We start from the raw sequence: 20,592 nt of genomic DNA on the forward strand, positions 1-20,592 counted from the left end.
CCGTACTGTTGCACACCTTAAGACGTGTTTTCAGCAAGAATGGACAAAATTACACCTGAAACGCTTCGTCACTTGGTGTCTTCAGTCCCTAAACGTCTTTTAAGTGTTGTGAAAAGGACTGGCAACATTACAAAGTGGTAAATGCTTTACTGTCCCAATTTTTGTGAAATGTGTTGGAAGAATCAAAATTGAAATGTGTTTATTTTGAAAAAAACTAACATTCGTGAGGTAAATCATCAAATAATGTGTTTATTGTTTTCAATGTAATATAAGTCAAAGATAATTTACAAATCCCTGTTTCCCATTTTGATTTTAACATCCCATCCCAACTTTTCCTGATTAGGGTTTGTAATTCTGACTTTTGATTTATTTCCAGTCACCAGGAAGAAAACTGGTCAACCACTTACTCAAACAGCACCAGACAATACAGGCAAAGCGTAATAGTCATTCTCCTTCTGGTCTGTCCAGGTGGAGACTATCCGTGATGCCTACATGGTGGTGGCAGGGGTTCCCAATAAGACCACCTTCCATGCCCACCACATATGTGACATGGCCCTGGACATGCTGAGCTCCATCGACCACCTCAAAGATCCCTCCACCGGGGACAACATCCAGATCAGAGTTGGTGAGCTCAGCCTAACCGTGTGGGGCCGGACAGGGGAAGTCATGGCCAGGCACATGCGACACAACATCACATTTCTAGTAGTATAATAATACTACCTTGGTGGCTCCCTGACAAATTAATGGTCTTAGTATATATGATGCTTAATTAAACTCTCAGGGGGCAGCCCAGGGCTCAGCCAGATAAAAACATCCAGATTTTGACTCTGTCTCAGGATCCTCCACCCCATATGTAACACCCCAGTTCAGAATTGGCCAACCAGTGTAGAAAAGAATGGGCAAAATACAACAGACCATATCGTTTAAAATCGCAATATTTGATAGTTTCTAATCAATAAACGAATAAATATATTTAAAATGAGGCCAAAGCCGGGGGAGCCAAGAGTCAGTTTGATAGGGAGGAGTAGGATGTCTATGGCTGGGTGGGCTCAACTTCTCTTCCTCAAGTGTGGCAAAGCCAACGCTGTCATGCCAAGGACTGCTGTGCCACTGCTGGTTGCTGATTCCTGGCCAGTTGTTTGCTGCACCGGTGTTGTGCTGTAGTAAATGGACTGCTTTTATACAGCGCTTTTCTACCGACCACTCAAAGCGCATTACAGTGTATTAAGTTCTGAGTTTTCCTTTATTAATCCCCTTGGGGAAATTCAGTTACTGCAAATTAACCCATCCTAGCTGTGATCAGTGTAGCTAGGAGCAGTGGGCTGCCACCTTCATGCTGCACCCGGGGACCAACTCCAGTTCTTTTCCCCATTGCCTTGGTCAGGGGCACAGATGGGAATATTAACCCTAACATGCATATTTCTTTTTGATGGTGGAGGAAACCGGAGCACCCGGAGAAAGCCCACAACAGACATGGAGAGAACATGCAAACTCCACACAGAGGATGACCTGGGATGACCCCCAAGGTTGGATAACCCTGGGGTTCAAACCCAGGTCCTTCTTGCTGTGAGGCGATGGCGCTAACCCCTGGGCCACGATGCTGCCCACCGTATGCCTCACATTCACCTATTCACATACACATTCATACACTGATGGCAGTGGCTGCCATGCAAGGCTCCAACCTGCACATCAGGAGCACTTAGCGGTTCAGTGTCTTGCTCAAGGATACTTCGAAATGCTCTCCTCGGGATCGAACCAGCGAGCTTCCCATTAATGGATGACCCACTCTACCCCCTGAGCCATGCCGCCCCAAAAGTCTCTGGTAGCTCTGCCAACCAGCCGCTGCTCTGCACCACTCAGCTCTCCAGATGCTGACCCAGCCATTTTGTGTAGTGGGAACCAGCAGCAGACTCAGGGAATTGCACACCCATACACTACACACAAGAGAAGACAACCAAACTCACTGTAATTTACAAACAAACAATCATCTCTACCAGAAACCCTGCACACAAGGATACAGTAACTAACCTACATAACCTATAAACAATCAGATTCTGTATACTTGCACAGGGGAAGACAAATTAAACTACATAATATACAAATAAGCATTAAAGTCTGCGTACCAGCACACAAGAGAAGACAAACAAACTCACTGACTCTATTGTGTGTGTGTCTGGTTAAGTACCTGTATACTATTAGCCCGTCACTATGCAATTCACCCCACAACACATGTGAAGACCACACCCACAGGACACACATTGGGTGCTCAAACAACAACAGTGTTGACCACGGCACTCAAAATCAGGTTGATACAGGTCTACCTTGTTATACATATGCACCAGTGTCTTTTTTCATTATCCTGCCCCACCTGCCGGCATTATGTTGGGTTGCCATCACCGTCAAATGCGTCGTTGTACATGCGTCATTCTACGTACTCCACAGGGTGCGTTCTGTCATGCCAGCCACCTGCATGTCCTCCCTCACCCCATCCCGAAACCTCCTCTTTGGCCTTCCTCTTTTCCTCTTCCATGGCAGCTCCATATTCAGCATCCTTCTCCCAATATACCCAGCATCTCTCCTCCACATAGGTCCAAACCATCTCAATCTTGCCTCTCTTGCTTTGTCTCCAAACCATCCAACCTGAGCTGTCCCTCTGATATACTCGTTCCTAATCCTGTCCTTCTTCATCACTCCCAATTAAAATCTTAACATCTTCAACTCTGCCACCTCCAGCTCCACCTCCTGTCTTTTCATCAGCGCCACTGTCTCCAAACCATATAACATAGCTGGTCTCACAACCATCTTGTAAACCTCCCCTTTAACTCTTGCTGGTACCCTTCTGTCACAAATCACTCCTGACACTCTTCTCCACCCACTCCACCCTGCCTGCACTCTCTTCTTCACCTCTCTTCCACACTCCCCATTATTTTGAACAGCTGACCCCAAGTACGTATTTAAACTCATACGCATTCGTCACCTCTACTCCTTGTATCCTCACCATTCCACTGTCCTCCCTCTCATTCACATGTATGTATTCTGTCTTGCTCCTACTGACTTTCATTCCTCTTCTCTCCAGTGCATACCTCCACCTCTCCAGGCTCTCCTCAACCTGCTCCCTCCTCTCACTACAGATCACAATGTCATCTGTGAACATCATAGTCCACAGAGACTCCTGCCTGATCTTGTCTGCCAATCTGTCCATCACCAAACAAGAAAGGGCTCAGAACCGAACCTTGATGTAATCCCACCTCCAGCCTGAACCCATCCGTCATTTCTACTGCCCACCTCATCACAGTCTCACTGCCCTCATACATATCCTGCACCACTCTTAGATACTTCTCTGCTACTCCTGACTTCCACACCTCCAATACCACACCTCCTCTCTCAGCACCCTATCATATGCTTTCTCTAAATCCATCCATGCATCCATCCATTATCCAAACTGTTTATCCTGCTCTCAGGGTCACAGGGATGCTGGAAACACAAAATGTAACTCCTTCTGACCTTCTCTATACTTCTCCATCAACATTCTCAAAGCAAACATCACATCTGTAGTGCTCTTTTGTGGCATGAAACCATACTAGTGCTCGCTAATCATCACCTCTCCTCTTAACCCTGCTTGCACTACTCTTTCCCATATCTTCATGCTGTGGCTGATCAACTTTATACCTCTGTAGTTACTACAGCTCTGCACATCACCCCGATTCTTAAAAATCAGGACAGATATGCTTCTTCTCCACTCCTCAGGACTCCTCTCACTTTCCAAGATTGTGTTAAACAATCTACGTAGTTAAAAACTCCACTGCCATCTCTCCTAAACATCGCCATGCCTCCACAGGTATGTCATCTGGACCAACTGCCTTTCCACTCTTCATCCTCTTCATAGCTGCTCTCACTTCCTCCTTGCTAATCCACCACACTTCCTGATTCACTATCCCCACATCATCCAACCTTCTCTCTCTCTCTCATTTGCTTCATTCATCAGCACCTCAAGTACTCCTTCCACCTTCTCAGCACACTCTCCTCACTTGTCAGCACATTTCCATCTCTATCGTTGACCGTCCTAACCTGCTGCACATCCTTCCCAGCTCGGTTCCTCTGTCTAGCCAATCAGTACAAGTCCTTTTCTCCTTCCTTAGTGTCCAACCTCTCATACAACTCGCCACATGCCTTTTCCTTTGCCTTCACCACCTCTCTCTTCACTTCACATCACATCTCCTTGTACTCCTGTCTATTTTCTTCACCTCTCTGACTATCCCACTTCTTCTTTGCCAACTTCTTCCTTTGTATACTTTTATGGACTTCTTCATTCCACCATCAAGTCTCCTTGTCTTCCTTCCTCTGTCCAGATGACACACCAAGTACCTTCCTAGCTATCTCCCTCACGATTTCTGCAGTGGTTGCCCAGCCATCTGGCAACTCTTTACTATTCAAGTCAAGCCAAGTCAATTATATTTGTATAGCCCAATATAACAAATTACAAATTTGCCTCAAGGGGCTTTATAGCAGCACAACATCCTGTCCTTATACCCTCACATTGGATAAGGAAAAACTCCCTAAAAAAAAAAAAACCTGTAACGGACAAAAAATAGGAAGAAACCTCAGGGAGAGCAACAGAGGAAGGATCTCTCTCCCAAGACAGACAACGTGCAATGGATGTTGTCTGTGAATGTTCTCATTCATCCAAGCCATGGTTATCCAAAGGAGTTGAATCAAGTGCAACTGAACTTGGTGTATATACCCGTGAAGACGTTTCGCCTCTCATCCAAGAGGCTTCCTCAGTTCGTGCCTTTCTGACTAGACGGATATATACCAAGTGCAATGGATGTTGTTTTTACACAATTTACAGAATACAACATTGAAAGAGGATAACAGAATTATAATGGAATTATAAAATTTTTAAGATGCACAGGATGCCAAGCAGTGTCCAGACACCACTGGAACAGCCCAGGATCCAAGCCACGCGACCAGTATCACCATGTAAAAAACAAAACAAAACAAAAAACAGAATACCAAAAATGATATGGATTTATAAGACATATAAAAAGAAAATGTGATGAGGGGAATGCCAAGCAGCTTCCACTACCACCCAGTGCTTGTTTTAACTCCTCCCTGAACTCCACCCAACAGTCTTCCTCTCCTTGATCTCCAAAGTCTTCCTACAGACTACCATCCAGTGCTGCCTAGCTACGTTCTCCCCTATCACCACCTTGCAGTCTCCAATCCCTTTCAGATCACGCCTCCTACATAAGATATAGTCTACCTGTGTGCACTTCCCCCCCATTCTTATATGTCACCCTGTGTTCCTCCCGCTTCTTGAAATATGTATTCACCACAGCCATTTCCATCCTTTTCGCAAAATCCTCTACCATCTGTCCTTCCACATGCCTCTCCTTAAGACCATACCTGCCTATCACCTCCTCATCACCTCTGTTCCCTTCACCAACATGCCCACTGAAGTCCGCTCCAATCACCACTCACTCCACCTTGGGTACATGCTCCACCACTTCATCCAACTCACTCCAAAATTCTTCTTTCTCTTCCATCTCACACCCAACTTGCGGGGCATATGCGTTGATAATATTCATGATCACCCCTTCGATTTCCAGCTTCATACTCATCACTCTGTCCAACACTCTCTTCACCTCCAACACACTCTTGATATACTCTTCCTTCAGAATTACCCTACCCCATTTCTCTCTCATCTGCAACATGGTAGAAGAGTTTGAACCCACCTCCAATGCTCCTGGCCTTACTCCCCCTCCACCTGGGTACCAGCAAGAGTTAAAGTGAATGTGTACAAGATGGTAGTGAGACCAGCTACGATATATGGACAAAAGTATTGGGACACCTGGCCATTACACCTACAGGAGCTTTTATGACATCCCATTCTAAATCCACAGTATAGGCATTAATATGGAGTTGGTCCCCCCCTTTGCAGCCATAACAGCTTCCACTCTTCTGGGAAGGCTTTCCACAAGATTTAGGACTGTGTCTCTGGGAATTTTTGCCCATTCATCCAGAAGAGCATTTGTGAGGTCAGGCACTGATGTTGGACGAGAAGACCCGGCTCGCAATCTCCGTTCTAGTTCATTACAAAGGTGTTCGATGGGGTTGAGGTCAGGGCTCTGTGCGGGCCAGTCAAGTTCTTCCACACCAAACTCACTCAACCATGTCTTAATGGACCTTGCTTTGTGCACTGGGGCACAGTCATGCTGGAACAGAAAACAGCCCTCCCCAAACTGTTCCCACAAATTTGGAAGCATAGAATTGTCCAAAATGTCTTGGTATGCTGAAGCATTAAGATTTCCCTTCACTGGAACTAAGGGGCCTAGCCCAACCCCTGAAAAACAACCCCATACCAGTATCCCTCCTCCACCAAACTTGACAGTTGACACAGTGCAGTCAGGCAGGTAAATTTCTCCTGGCATCCGCCAAACCCAGACTCGTCCATCAGACTGCCAGAGAAACGTGATTCATCACTCCACAAAACACGTTTCCACTGCTCCAGAGTCCAGTGGCAGCGTGCTTTACACCACTCCAGCCGACGCTTGGCATTGTGCTTGGTGATGTAAGGCTTGCATGCAGCTGCTCGGCCATGGAAACCCATTCCATGAAGCTCCCGGTGCACTGTTTATGTGCTGATGTTAATGCCAGAGGAAGTTTGAAACTCTGCAGATTTTGAGTCAACAGAGCGTTGGCAACATCTACGCACTATGCACCTCAGCACTCATTGACCCCGCTTTGTGACTTTACGTGGTGTGCCACTTTGTGGCTGAGTTACAGTTGTTCCTAAATGTTTCCACTTTTCAGTAATACTACTTACAGTTGACTGTGGAATATCGAGCAGGAAAGAAATTTCACGAACTGACTTATTGCAAAGGTGGCATCCTATGACAGTGCCACGCTTGAATTCACTGAGCTCTTCAGAACGACCCATTCTTTCACAAATGTTTGTAAGTACAGACTGCATGGCTAGCTGCTGGATTTATACACCTGTGGCAATGGGTCTGAATGAAACACTTGAATTCAATGATTAAAAGGCGTGTTCCAATACTTTTGAACGCACACACACACACACACACACACACACACATATATATATATATATATATATACAATTTCCCCTCGGGGACGAATAAAGTATTCTTTTCTTAAATTTTATTTCTGATTTTTCCCTTTTTTCTCCCAATTTAGCGGCTAATCGATCCCTATTTTAGTTCAAACACCCACCCTCGTACTGCATGCGTTCGCCAGCTGCGTCTCTCCGGCCGGCAGTCTCGAAGGAGACGCCTCGCCACTTTAGTGACAAGGCGACTCCAGGCCGAACCACTGCTTTTTCCAACACACACAGAGACGTGTTCATGTGACGAACACAAGCCGACTGCGCCCCCCTCCCGAAGACAGCGCTGCCAATTATTGCTGCTTCGTCGAGTCCGGCCATAGTCGGATCTGACTAGACCGGGGAGTGAACCCCGGTCCCCAGTGGGCAACTGCATCGTCACAAAGCCGATGCTTAGACCGCTACACCACCGCAGACCCTCACGAATAAAGTATTCTGATTCTGAAATTCTTAATATTCCGCTCCTCATTTGTTGAGCACTTTTATCAACACCATTGTTGTTTTACAAAAAAAACCTATATATATATATATATATATATATATATATATATATATATATATATATATAGGCAGTGAGGTCAGTGGCTGGGTAGGCAGTGGGCCTTCATAAATCCATATCACATACTTTTGTGCTCTCTAATGTTTTATAACAATCTGATCCTTCTTCATTCTTCCAACTGCTGCAGAATTCTAGAATATTGTGCCCCCCTGGCTGAACCACCCCCCTTTTCTCCCCAGTTGTACCTGTCCAATTACCCCACTCTTCCGAGCCGTCCCGGTCGCTGCTCCACCCCCTCTGCTGATCCTGGGAGGGCTGCAGACTACCACATGCCTCCTCTGATACATGTGGAGTCACCAGCCGCTTCTTTTCACCTGACAGTGAGGAGTTTCGCCAGGGCGATGTAGCGCGTGGGAGGATCACGCTCTTCTCCCCAGTTCCCCTTCCCCCCTGACCAGGCACCCCGACCGACCAGAGGAGACGCTAGTGCAGCGACCAAGACACACACCCACGCACAGCCAATTTAGTCAGTAGGGACGCCTGACCAAGCTGGAGGTAACACGGGGATTCGAACCAGCGATCCCCGTGTTGGTAGGCAACGGAATAGACCGCTATGCTACCCAGATGCCCCTTAAAATGACTAAGTAACACACTGCCTTTCCTTAGAGCTCCCAAACCATTGTGGATTTCATTGCGGTCACTACAAACAGCAGTTATGAGATACTATTGTAAATATTGTTGAAACATAACCTGAATAGAACACAAACACAACACAAATAAACAACATTTTTGATATAAATAAACTTAGCACAAAAAGTAAGGAAATGTGTGTTTGGTAGATTATTTCTTTGTTGTAACAATGCTTCTTGGGAATAAATCTTATATCAGCCAGCTGGTTGTCAGCACCTGGGGTACCAGAAGCTCAAAACAAGAGTCAATAGCAACAGCAAAATAAGCTGTTTGGCATTGGCAGAGAAGATATGGCAAATTTTTCATGGGCGCAACCCACATACTCAGCTCTGCTGCTCATACCACACATGCATGTTCCTTACAAATGTGGCGCCATTTAAAAGGGAAATAACCAGGCTTTCCAACAGTATAAGATTTATTGCCAAGAAGCATTGTTACAACAAAGAAATAATCTACCAAACACACATTTCCTTACTTTTTGTGCTCAGTATATATAAATGTAAAATATACAAATACATATATTTAAATTATGTACCATTTCATTAATTCATCTCCAGTATTATGATGTATTAATATTACTGATAGCAGAACTGAGAGTGAATCCATGCAAATAAACTGGGTGCTGCTGAGGTGACAGAGCGTTGAGATCATATGTATTGAGGTCACCTAAAGATCAGTTGAAAACACTCATGTTGGGGCAACACATGTGAAAATAGCAGTTAGTTACTGAGGGCATGCTTTTATACCCAAAACCATTTAGAAGTAAAGTTATAAGATACAAAGTGTCATCAGCATATTAGGAGACAAATGGTGAGAAAGTAAACACATAATAGCGTGGATCCCATCATTAATGCTTCTCCTGTGCAGTTGGATCCCCGTCCAGCTCAACTGCATCATATAACAACTTGCAAACATTTTAAAAGGCGAATCAACATAATCACAAACATTGTGTAGTGAAAGTGAACAGTACATGTTATTTATGAGTAATTGCTCTGATTTGTAGAAATGGAAGACAAACTGCGATGACTTGCACAAATCTGCAAACTTCAAAATGGTTGACAACTTTAAGGGCTGGTTTTGATGTATTAGTGGGAGATGAACTGTCAATCAATGTTGAAAACGTGACATGATGCCTTGAGCCTGCCTGAAAAAACACAGCAAAATTAGAAGTAAAAAAGAAGAAAAAAAAGAGTGTGACTTGGGAAGCCATATATGACCCATATACTCATGTCATTCACAGTACTCAGTTTCACATTTAGCCACAATCTTACAAAATACAAAGTTACAAAAGCGTAACAAATGATACTGGCTGCAAAGCATGCATGCACGCATCCCTGCAGCGAAACACTTCAGTTCAGCTACACAACTGCAAAAGCGCATGAATGTAAGAACAGTGGCATACCTCTGTGGACTCTACATTTGTATAGGTTTGTAAAAATGAAGAATAAATATCAATGCAAACTAAAAGTCTAAAAAAGAACAATACATACCAATTCAAATGTATAGATTTGTACAATCCGCTACTCAACACTTCGGTTCAGCTACACAAACAGTTTCATACCTTCGTGACCTCTACATTTGTACGTATCTACAGAACAATTGTATAAAGAGCTATTAATAATCTTCTTCTTCTTTCGGCTTATTCCCTGTTTCCTGGGGGGTCGCCGCAGCGGATTTCATAGTTTCCATCGGTACCCTGTGAGGGCACAGCACCAATGGCGGCCGGGCCTCGACTGTCCCGTATGGAGCCTCGACCAATCCGATATGGTCTTGTCAGTCCGCATAATGATTTGTCAAAATTTCACATCAGATGCCCTTCCTCACACAACCACTAACCCTATGGACGGGGGCACACACTCGTTATTTCCCTTCCATGAGGATGTGAAATAGCGGGTGGGTGCAGCTGAAAGGGAAGGCGTTTCAGCGGTGGCCGTCTGATGCAGGACAGCATTCTATAAAGAAGTCAGAATTTAGAGAATAAAATCAAATTAGAAATCTTATTCATGTGTTAACTTGTCCAACACTCACAGCCACCATACATGAAAAACACCTTTACGGATTACTTTAATTTAACACTGCCACCAGCATAATGGCGCAATTCAATGGCTTACCCTCAGTTGTGTAGTTTGTTGTGTAGATGCGTAGTTGTGTAGTTGGATCAGATTCTAAAATATCATGTCATGTGCATTGTCGCCATCTTGCCGCAAGACGGCGACAATAACCCTAAGTATCGCTCATTAGCGCCGTCTTGTGGCAAGGGGGCAACAATGTTTATGTGTGTGTGTGTGTGTGTGTGTGAATTAATTAATTGTAAAGCGCTTTGAGTGGCTGTTGCAGCTAGAAAAGCGCTATAAAAATGCGACTTGATTGATTGATTGAAGTCCATTCGCCAGTCTTTCGCCACGAATCTCTGACGTGACGTGACGTGACGTGATCTTGATGGCTCTGATTGGCTCGCACTCCCGCCATAAGCGGTGCCTTTCCTCGTCCGTCGACGTCACCGTAAGCTACGCAATGCGCATGCGCAAACTCCGAAATTCACAATGTTTGAAGGCAAGCCTGAGAAAAAGCAGAGCCTACCCTCCCCAGTGTGTGCGATATATGGCGTTTCGCTCTTAGACGTTTAAGGGCTTGAAAAGGACAAGGACATAAAAATACATTATAACATGGCATACTTGTAACTAGAGTGAGATTTTGATATGTTGTTATGAATTTGTCATATGGCATATGGTTATTCTGATTAAATAATCACCACACATCATTGATATATATATATATATATATATATATATATATATTATATATACACTACCGTTCAAAAGTTTGGGATCACCCAAACAATTTCGTGTTTTCCATGAAAAGTCACACTTATTCACCACCATATGTTGTGAAATGAATAGAAAATAGAGTCAAGACATTGACAAGGTTAGAAATAATGATTTGTATTTGAAATAAGATTTTTTTTACATCAAACTTTGCTTTCGTCAAAGAATCCTCCATTTGCAGCAATTACAGCATTGCAGACCTTTGGCATTCTAGCTGTTAATTTGTTGAGGTAATCTGGAGAAATTGCACCCCACGCTTCCAGAAGCAGCTCCCACAAGTTGGATTGGTTGGATGGGCACTTCTTTGAGCAGATTGAGTTTCTGGAGCATCACATTTGTGGGGTCAATTAAACGCTCAAAATGGCCAGAAAAAGAGAACTTTCATCTGAAACTCGACAGTCTATTCTTGTTCTTAGAAATGAAGGCTATTCCATGCGAGAAATTGCTAAGAAATTGAAGATTTCCTACACCGGTGTGTACTACTCCCTTCAGAGGACAGCACAAACAGGCTCTAACAGGTACTATTTAATGAAGATGCCAGTTGGGGACCTGTGAGGCGTCTGTTTCTCAAACTAGAGACTCTAATGTACTTATCTTCTTGCTCAGTTGTGCAACGCGGCCTCCCACTTCTTTTTCTACTCTAGTTAGAGCCTGTTTGTGCTGTCCTCTGAAGGGAGTAGTACACACCGGTGTAGGAAATCTTCAATTTCTTAGCAATTTCTCGCATGGAATAGCCTTCATTTCTAAGAACAAGAATAGACTGTCGAGTTTCAGATGAAAGTTCTCTTTTTCTGGCCATTTTGAGCGTTTAATTGACCCCACAAATGTGATGCTCCAGAAACTCAATCTGCTCAAAGAAGTGCCCATCCAACCAATCCAACTTGTGGGAGCTGTTTCTGGAAGCGTGGGGTGCAATTTCTCCAGATTACCTCAACAAATTAACAGCTAGAATGCCAAAGGTCTGCAATGCTGTAATTGCTGCAAATGGAGGATTCTTTGACGAAAGCAAAGTTTGATGTAAAAAAAATCTTATTTCAAATACAAATCATTATTTCTAACCTTGTCAATGTCTTGACTCTATTCTCTATTCATTTCACAACATATGGTGGTGAATAAGTGTGACTTTTCATGGAAAACACAAAATTGTTTGGGTGATCCCAAACTTAGGAACGGTAGTGTATATATATATATATATATATATATATATATATATAGTGGGTTTTTTCGGGAAACCGTCAATGGTGTTGATAAAAGTGCTCAACAAATATATATATATATATATATGTGTGTGTGTGTGTGTGTGTGTGTGTGTGTTGGTCCTAAGTAATGCTCTGAATATTTGTTTATTTGCTCCAAGGCCCTAGGGAGCGCCAGGGATAGGTAAATATACCTGCCAGTGATGTCACTGGCAGGGATTTCAAACTAATGACAAATACAAGCCCCTTCTTGTCAGCGATTCTCGGTCACGCCTCCGTTAGGAGGGGAGAAATCACAGCAGTCCAGAGTCCAACTTCAGCCGGGTAGAGTTACCAACAATACACATTCGCCTACAGACTGCTTCATTTAGACCGTGGTCATTTTAAAAGGCAAAAAAGGGCAGAAATAGCTGGATGAGATGTAACAATAGAGGCCATGTTGCATGAGAACATATTTCATTATATTTTGGTGGAGTCTACTGTGCAACCATACCTACACCAGAGTAAAGTAAAGACGAGTGACATGAAAAGGAGCAACAGGACAAGCCGGGGGTCATATTCAAGACACCTTTACAGAACTTGAGTGTAAACAAAAAAAAAGCAATTTCTCTGCCAATATTGGGTGTATTATATATTATTTTGCTTCCACATAAATAAGGTAACATTAAATACTGACATCCACATTGATGACGCCAAAATGTGGTAATTTCATTGTGGTCTTAGGATGTTGGGGTGGCGCAATGGTTTGCCGGCGCTGGGGAGGCAGCCGAATATCCCTGTGTCCAAACATGTCTGTTCTGTCTCGTGTCCTTCAGCAAGACAGAGAAGCCATATAAACCCTTCGGGGTAGCCGCTCTGTCTCTAATCCCCTCATCCTGACCTCTCTGAACGAGGCCGGGTGAGGAGAGCTTGAAGAATGTATCATATCATCATTTGTGAGGCTCTCGGTCTCAAAATCAACTTAAAGGGTTACGGGCTCCTTGAAAGGATTTCACCCAAGATCAGAGTCTGTAAGACAGCTCAAACAGAGGTTGTCCCAGCCTTGACTAATCTGCTGAAATTAAGGGATTCTCCTCCAACAATCGAATAACCACGAATTTCAGAGTGGCTCAAGAATGAGTAAATTCAGTTCACTGAACTCTCCTAAATCCCCATTATACCGGATCAGCAAATCATCGGTTAGCTCTATTTTCTTGGCACCATGGCTTCAACCCTCTGACTCTTCTCTGCAGCTTGTCTTATGATATTCACATTATGAGACAATGGTTAGCACACTACATATTGTTGATTTGAAACCACTGTGCTGCTGTCCTCCTTCGGTGGTGTTCTGCATGTAGATCAGATTTTAAATATCACTCTGAATAAGCTTCAACTTTAAAGGCAAAAATATTTGTGGAAAAAAAATATCAGTGTAAGAAACAAAACAAACAGATGTCAAAATGTGAATTTGAGGGGCCTCCAGGTAGCGTAGCGGTCTATTCCATTGCCTACCAACACAGGGATCATCGGTTCGAATCCCGGTGTTACCTCCAGCTTAGTCGGGCATCCCTACAGACACAATTGGCTGCGTCTGCGGGTGGGAAGCTGGATGTGGGTATGTGTCCTGGTCGCGGCACTAGCGCCTCCTCTGGTCATTTGGGGCACCTGTTCGGGGGAGGGGGAACTTGGGGGGAATAGCATGATCCTCTCATGCGCTACGTCCCCCTGGTGAAACTCCTCACTGTCAGGTGAAAAGAAGCGGCTGGTGACTCCTCATATATCAGAGGAGTCATGTGGTAGTCTGCAGCCCTCCCCGGATCAGCAGATGGGGTGGGGCAGCGACCGGGACGGCTCAGAAGAGTGGGGTAATTGGACAGGTACAATTGGGGAGAAAAAGGGGGAACCCCCCCCCAAAAAAGTGAATTTGAACAAAGCTTGTCAATGAGTCCAACAGACTGAAGGTAACAGAACTGTCCTTGCCCCTCAGGTATTCACTCAGGCATGGTGGTGGCAGGAGTGGTGGGTCTGAAGATGCCTCGCTACTGTCTGTTTGGCGACACCGTCAACACAGCCTCCAGGATGGAGAGCAATGGAGTGGTTAGTACATCTCCATGGAAAAGAAAATACCCCATCACTAAGTGGGCCAAATAACCCGTTGCATTATGTAAATTACTACGTTAACATGATTTATTTCCGTTTGAGGAAAAACAAGGAGATTAGCGCAAAGAGGCTTTTCCTGTTCAACGAGAGCGCCATAAGTTGCTTTTTAGTTAATGCAACATGCGCATCGTGCACACTAATGCAACATCACCTCATTTGTTCCCCGTTGGTTGTAGTAACGGTTGGAGTAAATGGTGCTTTCTGTAGGCAAAGTTCACATGGCTCGGTGCAGAGCCCCATAAATTAGAAGAAAGCTGTACGCTGTCATTTAAAGAAACCAATGTTTTTAACTTTTTCAGTACTTTAAGAAGCTCTATTCCTCCCATTCTGTCTGTCTGCACAGGGCATGCAGATCCACATTAGCCAGACCACCAAAGACCATCTGGAACATGAACCCTATATCATCGAGGAGAGGGGGAAGATCTTTGTAAAGGCGAGTGTTAAGTAGGATAGAAAAACAATCGCGTGTGGAATATTGTAAATATTGTCTACCAGCCGATTCGGTCAGGTAGCCCCCCGCTGGTTGGGGATGCACCGATAGTGATCACCTGCATTCCTTTCTGCAGCATTTGGCGGGTATGGTACAGCTCCTTATTAGAATAAATATTGTGGTGAAAATCACTGGCATGGAACTACCACACCTTCATAATATTTACACAACTCCCTGCAAAAGGAAAGTCCCAAAACATCATTAAGGACACCGGCCACCCCCGCTCATGATCTGTTCTCACTCCTTCCTCCTAAAAAACCCTACCGGAGCATCACATCACACACCACCCGCCTCAGGAAGAGTTGCTCTCCACAGGCAGTCAGGTTGCTGAAGCGCTGACGCAGCCATATACATTACACATATACACATATACATTGTTGTGTTATCGTGTATATAATGTATGAATTCACTGTGTATATATAGTCTGATTTTGGGGGGGGGGGGTGTCCTTATGTTCCTTGTCCTTGTGTCCCTTGTGTTCAGGCAGGGAGCCGTCGCACAAGAATGTCATTGTATTTTAAATACACATGCCCATAAAGTTGAACTACTGTGATTGATGCATTACATGCTAGACGTTGTCCTTACTGTCCATAATGTTTTTCAATGGAAAATGAGGTGTCCATTTAAAAAAAAAAACGTGACCTCTATTTTAACGAAGACTTTCTTACTACTGAGCACACTAGACCAGTTCTTACCTAGACTTTAGGCCGTGCAGCCGTCGACGTGCAGTGACGTTTTCACAGCGTGGGTATCCAAGCCTTTTGAAATGACTTTGCCTTCGTTTCCACGTCATTTTCCAGGGTAAAGGCTATATGAAGACGTACTGGCTGAAAGGGAAGAAGGATTTGTCCTTCAAGACTCCCGCGGAGCTTCGTTACAGCAGCGAGCAGAAAGACTCGGAGGACAGGAGCTCCGGCAGGTGGGCGGAGGGGAGGCGGTGTAGGGGAATACACGGAAACAAGATGGCCCCCGTGGCGTGGCTCGGGGCCTTCTCTCACCGAACCGAAAAACGGGAGACGGTTGTTAAAATAAAGCGGTGAAGTATGCGCATGTGTTTTAACACATTCCGGTAAGTCTCGGTCCTTTTTGGAGTCAGTAGGGGATCTGGTGTAGGACACGCCAGAGAGAAGACTTGGGCTGGTGTAGGTAATGGGTCGACAGGCGTCCATGGTTGCAGAGGCCAAGCATAAAAGTTTTGCTCATAAACAACTGATCTGTGATATTGCATTCTCAAAATCTCCTTTTGTGTCCATCTATGAATCACCACACAAAACAACACAAAATAATCACACCCATGTTTTACCATGCTAGCTCCACCTGCACCAACAACAAGCGCTCGACCTCCAACCTGCACATCCCCAGCGACGAGCAGGCAGAGGGGAGACCCAACCCCGGCGACCCTCCCCTGGACACCGTGCTGCCACCAGAGAGCGCCAGTGAGTCCTCCACCATCTCCGCAGAGCCCCATGAGAAAGAGAAAACCAGGAAGACCAAAAACAACAAGGGGGTCAAGCTGGAGGTGCTGCAGGCCAGCGCGGCGCTGGAGGCGGCTCCGGCCACCAACGGGCTGGAGAACTTGGGCGCCTTGCTCAACAGCAAGAGGAACAGCTTCAGGCAGCAATATGTCAAGCTGCCAGCCAACCTGCCCATGCGCAGCGCCGCCTGCTGTATACTGTGAGGAATAGGCCGAGCACCCACATGATGTGAGGGGCCCAGTAAAGGCTTAGCTTAGTGTTACTGGAGGAGGTCCGGCAATGAAGGGGCCACCGGTGTAAAATCAGCGAGTTCAGTGTCGTGCCTCTTCGGTGTTATTCATGATTATTGCCTATGAAGTAGGGGGCAAATCAGCTACCACTTCCCAGCAAACTACCCCGTCTTCTGTTGCCTCCAGTACCGTGCAGATTCGCCATCTGTGTTTCCAACAACACGGTGGTGGTGAGAAAAGTTTTATGAGCTGTCCCCCTGGTGTACCTAGAGAACCTGACAGGAATCATCAGCCCCCCCCCCCATGTGAGTTTTCAAGTAATACACATTAAATTATTTATGTACAGGCTACTAAATTATACTGATATCCTCATATTTCAGTACTACACTGTGAACGAGGCTCGGCGTTACAGGACACGTTCACACACATGTAGGGTGTTGAGCAACAGCCAGCATCCAGGGCCAGACGCACACATTACAAACAGCGTTCGCGTCACTGACCAGCAACACAACTGGTTTCGGATGACGCGTGGGATTCAGGACTTTGACACATTCAGGTTTAAGTGACAATCTGGGTGAAAAGGGAATTGATATAACGAATTGGGAAAATAATTTGAGATACATTTTGCACAAAGAAATGTTGTTAAAATCAGGACCAGTGAAACAACATGTCAATAAAGTTAACTGTATTTACACTTCTTTAAAATAAGGGTAATAGATAAGCTCAAATGAAAAAGGCGCGAGTGTTTCTGTCAGCCTGTAAAGTTTGCCGTAAGTGTGACTCCGGGTCTTCTGAGTGCGAGTGTGTGCGCATGTGTGTGTGTGTGTGTGTGTGTGTGTGTGTGTGTGTGTGTGTTGAAACCAGACAAGCATCTTATGATACGCAAGATTGCCACCACAGCTGCTGAAAATGAAGTTTTCACAGCACATCTATGTAGAAATGTGACGAACTGCAATAATTTCCTCCATGTTGTGACAGTACTGATGTGTATCAAAAGTACCACAAGTTGATATTTTTGCATTTGTGTGTCCTATCTGTTATATTATTGTACAGCTTCACAAGCCAATTATGGAGTCGCTGTTGTTACTGCTAATGAAGTATATAAGATTCAATAAGGACAATAACTGAAAGTACACTGATGTCTTGGAAATGTGAAATAAGACATTGTTTGGCAGGGCTTGTGGGGTTGGTTGTCTGTGGTGGGCCACTGACATGGAAGAAAAAAATATATATTTTATTCTATGGGTGCTTCATTTGATTTGTTGATAGACATGATCAGAAGTTGTATTTTATTTTGTTGTAAACTAGACTCGTTGTATTTTAATAGACATTTGCCTAGAGGTTCATGTTGTCTTTGTCTTCATAAAGATCTCCGTTTCTTATGACTGGACGTGAATGTGTTTCCTGTTTGCGCAGCCACCGAGACGTCCTCTGCCTCTTATCACCCCTCGTTTCCGTCGGCCACTGCTCGCAGTGGTTGGTGGGTTAAAAAAAGGCTCCGCTTCATCATTTCTACACACAGGTGTCCTTCTGGGACATGGACTGTCTCTTGTCCAAGTCTCTGGGTAGGACAGTAGAGGAAACTGCGGGGCCTCCTGGTTGCTACTGTTCCCTAAAGCACAGGGGGTTCAGGGTCTGACCCCAGCCTCCCTGCATGTAGTCCCCATGTTGGTGCAGGGCTTTTATTTTGGAGGGCTCCAATTTGCTCCTCTAGTCTAGAGACGTGCATGTTAAGTAAATCAGTCACTCACTCACACACAGTCACTCACAATCACGTTGTCGTTTCATGTCGTGCGCTTGCGCACATAAAATGAAACAAAACGTGTTTCCTCCAGCCCACAGCAGTGAAACACAAAGACAAAAACACATCCAAAAACTACAAGAACACATATATCCACACTAACACATATATCTAAACTAAATGTAAGGGGGCACTTGATAGATATACTATGAACTGCAAGTGCGTGTTTAAGGTACTTTTCACTGAGGAGTAGAGGAATGAAAACACCGAAACACCTGTTACGTTTTACTCAAACAGCCGGCATTTATTTTACTGTAACATTAAACATATTGTAAAAAACTACTAATAAGACCCACTGGCCGATCGACTAGAGGGTCTGACCCTTTAGCCGAGCGGTTGGTGATGTCGCCTTGTGGCGCAGTACACCCCGTACCGAATCCCGCACCGGATGTGTCTTTTTAGTAGTGCAACCGGTTATTTTCTTGCCCGGTGCGGGATTCGATACGGAGTGTACTGCGCCACAAAGCGACGTCACTAACCGCTCGGCTAAAGGGTCAGACCCGTAAGCTAGGGGCTATCGTGTCTTATTAGTAGTTTACACTATCTATTTGCTTGTCTGCCGCGCATCCGTTGGCGATTTGTCCAATGGACTGTCCCAAATCAGCTCATAATAATAAAAAAAAACAACTGGAGAAAAGAAAACAATTCTCGAAAATCCCCGTCAGAATTTCCACGCCGTTCTGTTTGTTACTTGCTTAGGGGTGGATACTGTGGAGAAAACCCTTTAACTGTTTCTTTAATTCTGTTTTTTCTTTGAGCTCGCGTTTCAACGTCACGTTACTACCCCGCTGTTTTCGACTTCACTCTTCCTCTCCCTGACGACCGTTGCGGTAGGTTTCTCTATCTGCAGCACCGCCACTGCCCTCTGCTGGGCTACAATAATATGCAGGTGAAACATATAATTAAAATATACCTAGAACTGAGAAATTAGACTGTAAATAACCTAACCCTGCATGTAGGTTATTTTTGAGTGGGTTACATAAACGAAACAAAAAAAAACACTGTCCAGGAGAATGAACGCCAGCCAGGATGACTGCCGGAACTACCGGCCTGCATGGGCTAGCAGTTAGCTTAGCCTGCCCCGCTTCTGCGTCCTGTCAGAGCGCGGTCGGTGTTTCCTCTGCGTGTAGTTCCTGTCAGGGCCGTGGTCCCTAGGCCCACAGGACCCAGCAGACCAGGCTCCTTCAGCAGATCCAATGCCAGCTCTCCCAGCCAGACACCTTCGACACACCTCCCCGCACTCCACACGACGACACTAAAAACACAGTCAAGGCTAGGCGAGGCCGCCGCCAGACCACCCTTGGTGTTTTCGGAACTGCTGGTCTGCATGAGCTATCAGTTAGCTTAGCCTGCCCCGCTTCCACATCTTGTCAGACTGCCCTCGGTGTTACCTCTTCGGGCACAGCTCCAGGCAAGGCCGTGGTCCCTGGGCCCACAGGATGCAGCAGACCAAGCTCTCCCAGCCGATCCAGCGCCAGCTCTCTTAGCCATCAAACAAAGACAAACTTAGACGCAGACGTGGACAAAGACACTGCATGGACGGTACTGGGTGAGGCCGCCGCAAACGTGAATTCGCGCCGCCATCTTCCCACAACGGAAGCGGGATCAGAGACTCTTGACATTAGCGTTAATGTGTGAGTGATAGTGTTTGTGGTGTCTGTGATGGACTGCTGACCTGTCCTGAGTGTCTTCTCGCCTCCCGACGAGGACGGACTACAGCCACCCGTGAACCTGAAATTGATTAAGCCGATATAAAAAATGAACAGTAAATGAGCGAATGGTAGATATTGGTAAACCCCCCCCCTTAACTAAAATGTCTTCTGAAATTCATTTCCCACCCAAGTTGCAAGTGTAAACTACTAATAAGACACGTTAGTCCCTAGCTAACGGGTCTGACCCTTTAGCCGAGCGGTTAGTGATGTCGCCTTGTGGGGCAGTACACCCCGTATCGAATCCCGCACCGGGCAAGAAAATAACCGGTTACATTGGCGGCAGCGGTGGGATCCGGAAGTGTGCAGATCCTCAGAAGTCTCTTCGGAGCGCGGAATGACAAAGCGCGAGGGCGCGCTTCCGGGGAGGGTGACGACTGTAAACTACTAATAAGACACGTTAGTCTCTAGCTAA

The 20,592-nt window shown here is 45.3% G+C and overlaps 1 protein-coding gene across 1 annotated transcript in view; it reads left to right on the top strand.

Moving 5' to 3' along the window:
• The window catches only part of LOC130118566 (soluble guanylate cyclase 88E-like), an 85,806-nt gene extending 69,166 nt beyond the window's left edge, over positions 1 to 16,640 (top strand). Inside the window, exons 13-17 of the mRNA XM_056287010.1 lie at positions 469 to 625; positions 14,300 to 14,373; positions 14,816 to 14,905; positions 15,763 to 15,881; positions 16,274 to 16,640. Coding sequence (XP_056142985.1) covers positions 469 to 625; positions 14,300 to 14,373; positions 14,816 to 14,905; positions 15,763 to 15,881; positions 16,274 to 16,640 — 807 coding nt within the window. The remainder of the gene's footprint in view (positions 1 to 468; positions 626 to 14,299; positions 14,374 to 14,815; positions 14,906 to 15,762; positions 15,882 to 16,273) is intronic.
• Positions 16,641 to 20,592: the final 3,952 nt, after the last annotated feature.

The sequence above is a fragment of the Lampris incognitus genome, chromosome 9 (assembly GCF_029633865.1).
Source record: "Lampris incognitus isolate fLamInc1 chromosome 9, fLamInc1.hap2, whole genome shotgun sequence".
NCBI lineage: Eukaryota > Metazoa > Chordata > Actinopteri > Lampriformes > Lampridae > Lampris > Lampris incognitus.